The sequence below is a fragment of the Bos javanicus genome, chromosome 15, assembly GCF_032452875.1.
Source record: "Bos javanicus breed banteng chromosome 15, ARS-OSU_banteng_1.0, whole genome shotgun sequence".
Lineage (NCBI taxonomy): Eukaryota > Metazoa > Chordata > Mammalia > Artiodactyla > Bovidae > Bos > Bos javanicus.
The window spans coordinates 56916342-56929007 of record NC_083882.1 but is presented as its reverse complement, the minus strand read 5'-3'; the positions used below and the strand labels follow the sequence as shown (position 1 = coordinate 56929007).

General features: G+C 35.6%; 1 protein-coding gene across 7 annotated transcripts in view; it reads left to right on the top strand.

Annotated features, from left to right (window-relative positions):
* The window catches only part of LOC133226897 (glycerophosphodiester phosphodiesterase domain-containing protein 4-like), a 136383-nt gene that overhangs the window by 63563 nt on the left and 60154 nt on the right, over nucleotides 1–12666 (top strand). For all 7 annotated transcript variants that reach the window (XM_061380959.1, XM_061380957.1, XM_061380960.1 and 4 more), the window contains one exon: nucleotides 10507–10663. In XM_061380959.1, the coding sequence (XP_061236943.1) occupies nucleotides 10507–10663 (157 nt within the window). The remainder of the gene's footprint in view (nucleotides 1–10506; nucleotides 10664–12666) is intronic.

Genomic DNA, 12666 nt, shown 5'->3' with positions numbered 1-12666 from the left:
ACCTGTATCATGCATCAAATCTGGACTGGCGATTCGCCTCACATATGATATTATACAGGTTTCAATGCCTTTCTCCCAAATCACCCCACCCTCGCCCTCTCCCATAGAGTCCAAAAGACTGTTCTATACATCAGTGTCTCTTTTGCTGTCTCGTATACAGGGTTATTGTTACCATCTTTCTAAATTCCATATATATGCGTTAGTATACTGTATTGGCGTTTTTCTTTCTGGCTTACTTCACTCTGTATAATAGGCTCCAGTTTCATCCACCTCATTAGAACTGATTCAAATGTATTCTTTTTAATGGCAGAGTAATAACTCCATTGTGTATATGTACCACAGCTTTCTTATCCATTCATCTGCTGATGGGCATCTAGGTTGCTTCCATGTCCTGGCTATTGTAACAGTGCTGCGATGAACATTGGGGTACATGTATCTCTTTCGATTCTGGTTTCCTTAGGGTGTATGAACAGCAGTGGGATTGCTGGGTCATATGGCAGTTCTATTTCCAGTTTTTTAAGGCATCTCCACACTGTTCTCCATAGTGGCTGTACTAGTTTGCATTCCCACCAACAGTGTAAGAGGGTTCCCTTTTCTCCACACCCTCTCCAGCATTTATTGCTTGTAGACTTTTGGATCGCAGCCATTCTGACTGGCATGAAATGGTACCTCATTGTGGTTTTGATTTGCATTTCTCTGATAATGAGTGATGTTGAGCATCTTTTCATGTGTTTGTTAGCCATCTGTATGTCTTCTTTGGAGAAATGTCTATTTAGTTCTTTGGCCCATTTTTTGATTGGGTCATTTATTTTTCTGGAATTGAGCTGCAGGAGTTGCTTGTATATTTTTGAGATTAATTCTTTGTCAGTTGCATCATTTGCTATTATTTTCTCACATTCTGAAGGCTGTCTTTTCACCTTGCTTATAGTTTCTTTTGTTGTGCAGAAGCTTTTAATTTTAATTAGGTCCCATTTGTTTATTTTTGCTTTTATTTCCAATATTCTGGGAGGTGGGTCATAGAGGATCCTGCTGTGATGTATGTCAGAGAGTGTTTTGCCTATGTTCTCCTCTAGGAGTTTTACAGTTTCTGGTCTTACGTTTAGATCTTTAATCCATTTTGAGTTTATTTTTGTGTATGGTGTTAGGAAGTGTTCTAGTTTCATTCTTTTACAAGTGATTGACCAGTTTTCCCAGCATCACTTGCTAAAGAGATTGTCTTTAATCCATTGTATATTCTTGCCTCCTTTGTCAAAGATAAGGTGTCCATATGTGCATGGATTAATCTCTGGGCTTTCTATTTTGTTCCATTGATCTATATTTCTGTCTTTGTGCCAGTACCATACTGTCTTGATGACTGTGGCTTTGTAGTAGAGCCTGAAGTCAGGTAGGTTGATTCCTCCAGTTCCATTCTTCTTTCTCAAGATTGCTTTGGCTATTAGAGGTTTTTTGTATTTCCATGCAAATTGTGAAATTATTTGTTCTAACTCTGTGAAAAATACCATTGGTAGCTTGATAGGGATTGCATTTAATCTATAGATTGCTTTGGGTAATATACTCATTTTCACTATATTGATTCTTCTGATCCATGAACAGTATATTTCTCCATTTATTAGTGTCCTCTTTGATTTCTTTCACCTGTGTTTTATAGTTTTCTATATATAGGCCTTTAGTTTCTTTAGGTAGATATATTCCTAAGTATTCTTTTCATTGCAGTGGTGAATGGAATTGTTTCCTTAATTTCTCTTTCTATTTTCTCATTATTAGTGTGTAGGAATGCAAGGGATTTCTGTGTGTTGGTTTTATATCCTGCAACTTTACTATAGTCATTGATTAGCTCTAGTAATTTTCTGGTGGAGTCTTTAGGGTTTTCTATGTAGAGGATCATGTCATCTGCAAACAGTGAGAGTTTTACTTCTTCTTTTCCAGTTTGGATTCCTTTTATTTCTTTTTCTGCTCTGATTGCTGTGGCCAAAACTTCCAAAACTATGTTGAATAGTAGTGGTGGAAGTGAGCACCCTTGTCTTGTTCCTGACTTTAGGGGAAATGCTTTCAGTTTTTCACCATTGAGGATAATGTTTTCTGTGGGTTTGTCATATATAGCTTTTATTATGTTGAGGTATGTTCCTTCTATTCCTGCTTTCTGGAGGGTTTTTATCATAAATGGATGTTGAATTTTGTCAAAGGCTTTCTCTGCATCTATTGAGATGATCATATGGCTTTTATTTTTCAATTTGTTAATGTGGTGTATTACATTGATTGATTTGTGGATATTGAAGAATCCTTGAATCCCTGGGATAAAGCCCACTTGGTCATGGTGTATGATCTTTTTAATGTGTTGTTGGATTCTGATTGCTAGAATTTTGTTAAGGATTTTTGCATTTATGTTCATCAGTGATATTGGCCTGTAGTTTTTTTTTTCTTTTTTTTTTTTGTGGCATCTTTGTCAGGTTTTGGTATTAGGGTGATGGTGGCCTCATAGAATGAGTTTGGAAGTTTATCTTCCTCTGCAATTTTCTGGAAGAGTTTGAGTAGGATAGGTGTTAGCTCTTCTCTAAATTTTTGGTATAATTCAGCTGTGAAGCCATCAGGACCTGGGCTTTTGTTTGATGGAAGATTTCTGATTACAGTTTCAATTTCTGTGCTTGTGATGGGTCTGTTAAGATTTTCTATTTCTTCCTGGTTCAGTTTTGGAAAGTTGTACTTTTGTAAGAATTTGTCCATTTCTTCCAAGTTGTCCATTTTATTGGCATATAATTGCTGATAGTAGTCTCTTATGATCCTTTGTATTTCTGTGTTGTCTGTTGTGATCTCTCCATTTTCATTTCTAATTTTATTGATTTGATTTTTCTCCCTTTGTTTCTTGATGAGTCTGGCTAATGGTTTGTCAATTTTATTTATCCTCTCAAAGAACCAGCTTTTGGCTTTGTTGATTTTTGCTATGGTCTCTTTTGTTTCTTTTGCATTTATTTCTGCCCTAATTTTTAAGATTTCTTTCCTTCTACTAACCCTGGGGTTCTTCATTTCTTCCTTTTCTAGTTGCTTTAGGTGTAGAGTTAGGTTATTTATTTGACTTTTTTCTTGTTTCTTTAGATATGCCTGTGTTGCTATGAACTTTCCCCTTAGGACTGCTTTTAAAGTGTCCCACAGGTTTTGAGTTGTTATGTTTTCATTTTCATTAGTTTCTATGCATATTTTGATTTCTTCTGTGATTTGTTGGTTATTCAGCAGCGTGTTGTTCAGCCTCCATATGTTGGAATTTTTAATAGTTTTTCTTCTGTAATTGAGATCTAATCTTACTGCACTGTGGTCCGAAAAGATGCTTGGAATGATTTCAATTTTTTTTTTTAATTTATCAAGGCTAGATTTATGGCCCAGGATGTGATCTATCCTGGAGAAGGTTCCATGTGCGCTTGAGAAAAAGGTGAAATTGATTGTTTTGGGGTGAAATGTCCTATAGATAACAATTAAGTCTAACTGGTCTATTGTATCATTTAAAGTTTGTGTTTCCTTGTTATTTTCTGTTTAGTTGATGTATCCATAGGTGTGAATGGGGTATTAAAGTCTCCCACTATCGTCTTAACCATTTTTAAATGTATGGTTTAGTTGTAACATATATTATTTATCTGGAATTGAGCTGCTGGAGCTGCTTATATATTTTTGAGATTAATTCTTTGTCAGTTGTTTCATTTGGAATTTAGAAAGATGGTAACGATGACCTTATATGCAAGACAGCAAAAGAGACACAGATGTAAAGAACAGTCTTTTGGACTCTGTGGGAGAAGGCTAGGGTGGGATGATTTGAGAGAATAACATTGAAACATATATATTATCATATGTGAAACAGATCGCCAGTCCAGGTTTGATGCATAGGACAGGGTGCTCAGGGCTGGTGCACTGGGATGACCCTGAGGGGTGGGATGGAGAGGGAGGTTGGAAGGGGGTTCAGGATGGGGAACACATGTACACCTATGGCTGATTCATGTCAATGTATGACAAAAACCACTACAACATTGTAGAGTAATTAGCCTCCAATTAAAATAAATTAATTAGTTTTTAAAATTTTTTAACTTAAATAAAAATAAATAAAACATATATTATTTATAATATTGCCTAAACTTCAACTGTTTATCTCCAAAACTCTTTTTATCTAGTAAAACTGAAAGTCTGTACCCATTAAATGATACTTCCCAATGCCTCCTCCTCCTCAGCCCCAGACCCTGGCAATCCCATTCTGCTTTCTTCCTTTATGATTTTTACTACTTCATGTAAGTGGAATCATACAGTACTTTTTGTATGTTACTGGCTTATATCACTTAGCTTAACGTCTTGAAAGTTCATTCACGTTGTAGCATATTGCAGGATTTTCATCCTAAGAAGGATGAATGATATTCCTCTGTATGTATATACTACATTTGGCTTCTCCATTCATCAGTTGATGGACACTTGTTGCTTCCAATTTTAGCTATAGTGAATAATGTAGTCATAAACATGGGTACATACATACCTCATTGAGATACTGCTTTCAGTCTTTTGAGTGTATACCTAGAAGTGAGATGGCTGGGTCATATGGTAATTCTGTTGTTAATTTTTTGAGGAATTGCCATTACCCTTTTCCAAAGTGGCTGTACCACCTTGAATTCCCACCAACAGTATACAAGTGTTCCGGTTTCTCCACATTCTCACCAATAACAAACAAACCTTTTTGCTTTCTGCTTTTTTGATAGGAGCCATCTTAATCTTTGTGAGGTGGCATCTCATTATAATTTTGATTTGCATTTCCCCAGTGATTGGTAATGTTGAGCTTCTTTTCATATAATTATTAGCCAGTCAAATCTTCTTTAGACAGATTTGTAGTCAAGTCCTCTGCCCATTTTTGAATCAGGTTGTTTGTTTTTTTTTGTTGCTGAGATGTAGGAGTTCTCTTTATATTCTGGACATTAATCCCTTATCACAAATATTATTTGCAAATATTTTCTTGTAGTTTATTGGTTGCCTTTTTAGGTTGTAAGTAGTATATCTCGATGTATAAATTCTTGATTTTCATGAAGCCAATTTGTCTGATTTTTTTGTTTGTTTTTGCCTCTACCTTTGTCATCATAGAAAAAAAAATCATTGCCAAATCCAATGTCATGATTTTCCCCTATATTTTCATCTAAGTTTTTGTATATGGTATTAAGTAAAGGCCCAGTTTCATTCTTTTCATGTGAATGTCCAGTTTTCCCAGAACAATTTCGGAAAAGATGTCTTTTCCCTGTTGAATGGCCTTAGTTAGCACTCTTGTCAAAAATCATTTGACCATATGTGTGAGGCTTTGTTTCCGGCCTCTTTATTAATTTGTCTTTATGCCAGTACCACACTATTTTAATTACTGTTGCTTCATACTACTTTTTAAAATCAGGAAGTGTGAGTCCTCTACTTTTGTTCTTCTTTTTTAAGATTCTTCTGGCTGTTGGGGATTCCTTGTGATTCCTTATGAATTTTAGGTTGAATTTTTCTATTTCTTAAAAGAAATGTTATTGAGATTTTGTCAATAGATTGCACTGAATCTGTAAGATTGCTTTGGATAGTATTGACATCATAACAATGTGAAGTCTTCCAGTCTATAAACATGGGCTTATCTCCATTTATACATGTCTTCTAACCTTAATTTCAATAATGTTTTCTAGACTTCACTATATACATCTTTCACCTCCTTGTTTAATTCTTATGTACTTTATTCTTTTACTAAATGGATGCTAATGCAGTTGCTTTTCTAATTTCCTTTTCTGATTGTTCAAATCCTTGTTCTGATTGTTCAAATTTCCTTTTCTGATTGTTCAAATGTAGAAATGCAACTGACTTTTGTGTGTTGACTTTGTATCCTGCTGCTTCACTGAATTCATTCATTGGTTTTCTTTTGTATATGTGTAATCTTAGAATTTTCTGTACGTAAGATCATATCATCTAAAAACAGAAGTAATTTTATTTATTCCTTCTCAATCTGTATGCATTTTATTTCCCTAAGTTGCCTAATTCCTATGGCTAGAATTTCCAGAACTATTATGAACAGGGGTCCTCAAAGCAGACATCCTTGCCTAGTCCTAATCTTAGAGGAAAAGTTTTCAGTCTTTTACCACTGAATACAGTGTTCACTCTGGATTTTTCATATATGTCTTTATATTGGGGTAGTTTCCTTCTATTTTTTTTTCTTTTTAAAAATATTTATTTACTTGGCTGTATCTGAAAGAGGGAGTACCAGACCACCTGACATGCCTCTTGAGAAACCTATATGCGGGTCAGGAAGGAACAGTTCAAACTGGACACGGAACAACAGACTGGTTCCAGTAGGGAAAGGAGTACGTCAAGGCTGTATATTGTCACCCTGCTTATTTAACTTATATGCAGAGTACATCATGAGAAACACTGGGCTGGAAGAAGCACAAGCTGGAATCAAGATTGCCGGGAGAAATATCAGTCACCTCAGATATGCAGATGACACCACCCTTATGGCAGAAAGTGAAGAGGAACTAAAGAGCCTCTTGATGAAAGTGAAAGAGGAGAGTGAAAAAGTTGGCTTAAAGTTCAACATTCAGAAAACTAAGATCATGACATCTGGTACCATCACTTCATGGCAAATAGATGGGAAACAGTGGAAACAGTGGCTGACTTTATTTTTCTGGCTCCAAAATCACTACAGATGGTGATTGCAGCCATAAAATTAAAAGACACTTACTCCTTGGAAGGAAAGTTATGACCAACCTAGACAGCATATTAAAAAGCAGAGACATTATTTTGCCAACAAAGGTCCATCTAGTCAAGGCTATGGTTTTTCCAGTAGTCATGTACAGATGTGAAAGTTGGACTATAAAGAAAGCTGAGCACCAAAGAATTGATGCTTTTGAACTGTGGTGTTGGAGAAGACTCTTGAGAGTCCCTTGGACTGCAAGGAGATCCAACCAATCCATCCTAAAGATCAGTCCTGGGTGTTCTTTGGTAGGACTGATGTTGAAGCTGAAACTCCAGTACTTTGGCCACCTGATGCGAAGAGCTGACTCATTTGAAAAGACCCTGATGCTGGGAAAGATTGAGGGCAGGAGGAGAAGGGGACGACAGAGGATGAGATAGCTGGATGGCATCACCAACTCGATGGACGTGAGTTTGAGTGAACTCCGGGAGTTGGTGATGGACAAGGAGACCTGGCATGCTGTGGTTCATGGGGTCACAAAGAGTCCAACACGACTGAGCAACTGAACTGAACTGAACTGAACCAGGTCTTAATTGTGGCATGCAATATCTTTGATCTTCATTGCAGCATGCAGTATCCCCAGTTACCATGTCCCAGATACTTTGTTGCAGCATATGAACTCCCAATCACAGCATGCAGGATCTAGCTCCTGAACCCAGGATCAAAATCCAGCCCCCTGCATTGAGAACACAGAGTCCCAGCCACCAGACCACCAGTGAAGTCCCAGGAGTAGTTTCCTTCTATTTCTAGTCTGTTTAGTGTTTTTATCATTAAAGGGTGTAGAATTTTGTCATATGCTTTTTCTGCATCAATTGGGATGTTCATTTTTTCCCCTTTTTTCTATCAATGTGGTATATGATGTTGATGGATTTTGATATGTTGAACTATCCTTGCATGTCAGAATAAATTCCACTTGGTCATGGTCTATATTCCTACTATTATACTACTAAATTCTATTTGCTTGTATTTTGTTGAGGAGTTTTGGATCACTGTTCCTAAGGGATATTGATCTGTAATTTCCTTTTTTGTAGTGCTTGTCTAGCTTTGGTGTCTGGGTTACCTTATTAGACTCTTCACTTTTCTGCAATCTTTTTTTATTCTCTTCCTCAGACTCAATAACCCGTATTGTCCTATTTTCAAGGTCACTGATTCTTTCTTCTGCCTGGTTTAATTTGCCTTTAAATCCCTCTAGTCAATTTTTTTATTCACTTCTTCATTTTAGCTCCAAAATTTCTTTCTGCTCTCTTTTTAGGTTTTTTTAATCTCTTTATTAATATGTCCATTTTATTCATATATAGCTTTTTTAACTTTATCTACAACTTCCTTTAGTTCTTTGAGTATCTTTAATATTTAATGTATTTAGTATATCTTATATCAGCTCTTTTTCAGGGACAGTTTCTGTTGATTTATTTTTTGCCTTTGAATGGGCTGTACTTTCCTATTTTTTGTGTCTTACAATTTTGGAAGAATTGAAAACCTGACAGATTGTATTATAATAATTCTTAATGTGGGTATGTGTATGTGTACTCTTATATTTATCTTTCTTTGTATGCATTAATATTCTTGGATATATTGGTGCATAATTTTTATAAAGTTTTGGAGATTTTTTTAAAACTTTCATTTCCTCAGACTTTTTTTTCTGTTTTTCCTCTTCTCTTAGGATTCCAATCACACATATATATTTTGGATAAATTCTATTCCTACATCTGAAAATTCAGTGATCTTTACATCATCTATAATACCTAATCTGATAATAATTTCATCCAATGAAATTTTCATTTCAGTTATTATTCAATAGCAAAATTCAGTTATTGAATTTTCATTTCCATGAAACTTTTTCATTTCAGCTCTGGAATTTCCCTTTATTTTTTATTTCTTACAATTATGTCTTCATTATGTTCATATTTTCCTTTACATCTGTTTTATACATCACTTATATTTATATTTTGTATCATTTAACATCCTTATTTATTAATTTTACCATCTCTTTCCTTTCCAAGTTTGCCATTATTGGGTAATTTCTCCTGGTTATAGGTACATTTTTCTCCTTCCTTGCCTGTCATATAAATTTTGTTTACATGTTGGACTTTGTGATTTTACCATGCTGGGTAGTATATTTTCTTCTCCTTGAAAGAATTTTAGACTTTTTGTAGCATGCAGTTGATTGAAGATTCTTTGGAGGCTTGCTTTTTTTAATATAAATTTATTTATTTTAATCGGAGGCTAATTACTTTACAATATTGTAGTGGTTTTGCCATACATTGACATGCTTTAAAGTCTTTTTGTGGAAGTTCTAAAGTCATTCTAGTTTTAAATTATCCCCGTTTCAGAAGTATAGCTCTCTGTAGTCTCTAGAGAATGCCTGAGTTATTATTGAGATCTGTGCAGTCTCACTGGATGGAACTTGAATCATTCACACACCCAGTAGAAGCTGTCCAAACTGTCTTAGAATTTTCTGGTAATTTTTCTCAAAGTTGCTCTTAGCAGGCTTCAAAGAATTTTACTCCACAAGGGTATCCTTTGATATTTATTCATATATTGAAGGAAAATCTTTACATATTTCCCTAACAGTCTTCTTTTCAGCATAGCTCAATCTCCTGTGGAACTCTTATCCACAAAGTCTAGCTGTCTTGACCTCTCCTTCATCTAGTTTTTTTCTCATTTCAGCACAATTTCTGGGTCACTTTTGGTTTTTCTTAGTACCACAGTCCAGTATTCACTTGCAAGAAGAAAGCCTGTAGAATGGTAGAGGCTGTTTATTTGTTTACCTTTTCTCCAAAACCATCATGCTGTGCTTATTGTTGTCCATTGACTGAAAAAGTTATTTCCTTATTTTGTCCAGTTGTAAATTGTTTATGGGAAGGATGCTAAGTTTCAACCCTATTACTCTCTGATAGCTATTACAAAGTTCTCTTCTTAGGTATTTTAATAAGAAAATAACATAGAGTCTCATAAAAGTAGAGATTCTTCAAGGAAAACTTCAGAAAACAAAATTAGGATCTTTTCTAATGATACGACCTGATGTGAAGTGTCTAGGACAAGAAGTACTCACTCATGGCAGGTGCCTGGCTGGAAAATGGGTCAGAGAAACATAGGGAGATTGTCTGGGTGCCTACTTTCCATGACTCTGAAGACCACAGAGCATTGCCCCATCCTAACCCCATTCACTTTACTCTCAAGTCACTACTCTACCTATCTTTCTCTCCATTCTAAAAAGTTCATGGATAGAGAAGCTATTCTTTCATCATAAACATTATTATTACACACCATAAAATGCTGATCCCTAGGGCATTAAAATATTGACATCAACTATGAATTGCTGGTATCTTGGACTGCAAGGAAACCCAACAAGTCCATTCTAAAGGAGATCAGTCCTGGGTGTTCATTGGAAGGACTAATGCTAAAGCTGAAACTCCAATACTTTGGCCACCTCATGCAAAGAGTTGACTCATTTAAAAAGACCCTGATGCTGGGAGGGATTGGGGGCAGGAGGAGAAGGGGATGACGGAAGATGAGATGGCTGGATGGCATCACCGACTCAATGGACATGAGTTTGAGTAAACTCCAGGAGTCGGTGATGGACAGGGAGGCCTGGCATGCTGCGATTCATGGGGTCACAGAGTCCAACATGACTGGGCAACTGAACTGAACTGAACTGAACTTGCTGAGATTGGGTAGGAGTAAGACTTGTGACCTTGGTGGACTTTCTGAGAACCCTGTCTGCCAAGAGGATTGAATTCAATTTACTGACCCTTTCTCTTATTTTTCCCCTTTGCATGCAGCCTGGATGAGGTGCCTTTCCTCATGCACGATTATGACCTGAGAAGAACAACCAATATCTTGGAAGTCATGCCAAATGCCTCCGATGAACAGAGTAGCTTTTTTTATTGGGATTTCCTGTCAACTCTGAATGCAGGCAAATGGTTTGCAGATTCATGGGTAAGACACATTCCCCAGGTCAAAAAATCTGCATTTACTCCCTCTTGTATGGTCATATGCTGCTCCTGGAGATAAGTACACTGTGTACAGTGTAATTTTGATGCAAGTGTGAATGAGTCTACTCATTTTATGCAAAGGTATCATTTGAACTAAAATAAGATAATTACTAAGAGGAACCATGGGCATGGATGAATTGATGGTGGTTTGTTTCAGAGATTATAGTATACTGGAGCAAGAGGAGATATATTTCTGTGTGTCTGTGTGTGTGTATGAATGTGTAACAAAGAAGGGAAGCAGAGATAGGGAGGAGATGGGAGAAACAGATAGAATAATCAGGAAAATATGTTATGAGGAGACTATAGCATTGCTTAAATAACAAGTTTGAGAGTTTAGAATTATCCTAAATATTTTAAATAGGTAAAACAAAAGGTCAAATTTGCATGTGATAAAAGTCAAGCCTGCCTTCTCAAGAAAGTTAAAACCAAACTTACATTTTCTAGGTTATCATATGTCCAGAGGGAATGTACATGAATTCGGTTTTATCAATCAGATGTACTCATTTTGAGTCTTTGATTTTGACAACAAATATCTGAGCAGGGCATACAAATATCTGAGCAAGCATTCATATTGCTAGCACCTGTGGCAGCAGAGCTAAGATAGTTGGGGGCAGCTGTAGTAATAGCTCTCTTATCAGTTAATTGTGTAATTAGGAAAACAATTTTCAAATACTTTTGATTATGTACTAGGTGGAATGGAATTTTATTTATCTCTAATGTTAATCTAGAGGATCCATTTAATCTTTTTTCATGTTAAAATAGTGAGAAGTAAAGAGCTATGTGAGGGTAAATTTATCCACTTCAAATGTATTCTGTTAACTAGTGTTAATACAAGGAATAGCTAAAGATTGATTTGTAATGACTGTATCACCTCAGAATACTTATTACCGTATGAGTACATAAACTATAAGCACTATTTCCATATATGAAGGTAGTGGGATCAATCTGATAGCCCAAGTGTCTATATGTAGGCTCTGTACATGTCTCATCATACATGAATAAATAGATGCATAGAAACTAGAGATGCTTTATTAAAATACATTTATTGGTTTAGTTAGTCATAGGTGATGTTTTGCCTAATGTGTGTTCCAGATGAATAGGCTGTTATTGTATCTGTTGTGTAACATATGGCTGGTAAAAGTCTCCATGGTAAGTGGTGTGATTAGATATGTTATTGTAATAAATTTTGGTGGCTTCTTTTAGGATTAACAGTTTTTTCTTAGCATATTTAGATGATATGTTTGAAATGCTTTGTTTTGCTATTGCTTTAGCTACTGAGGAGTATCCTGAAGCCTCAGGTTCAAATATGGTTATCTAAGCAGCTTTGTTTTTAGGTTTGTTTGTGTTTTCTTTACTTGCATGATGTATGTTTACTGGTGGTCAATGTGGTGATAGCACATAATTTTAAATATTTGAATGTTTGGATAATTTTCCGAAGAAAAATTGGTTTTCTTTGTAAAAAGTACTCTGGGTTTCTCTTCATTTGGATAGGTATAATTATGGATTGATATGGTGGTGAGTTGATGATTATTTGTTAGTACATTTGTTTTTCTTGAGATTAAGTGTGAAAATTAAGTAGTTAATCTGATCAGTAATGAAATAAAAATAGATACAAAAATTCTGGGAGTTGTCTCTGGAAGCTTAAGCTGAGTTCCTGTTTATCCAGTAAAACCCCTTTGTGTGGAACATTTTTATATCCTTTTGTGAAAGTATAAATCTCAAAATTACAGAGATGTAATTCTCATGCATATAGACAGTAAGCAGAGTACAAGTTTTATTTAGCATATTCATGTGGGAACAAGCAGGATGACAAACCCCACTCAAAAGAAAAGTGAGAAACCAACATGCAAATACTCAGTGCAACAAAGAAATACTAAAATTGCATTGCTAAGTTGGATACAAATCTAGTGTATTGTTTTGGTTAATATACTCTGTGACAATAAAGTT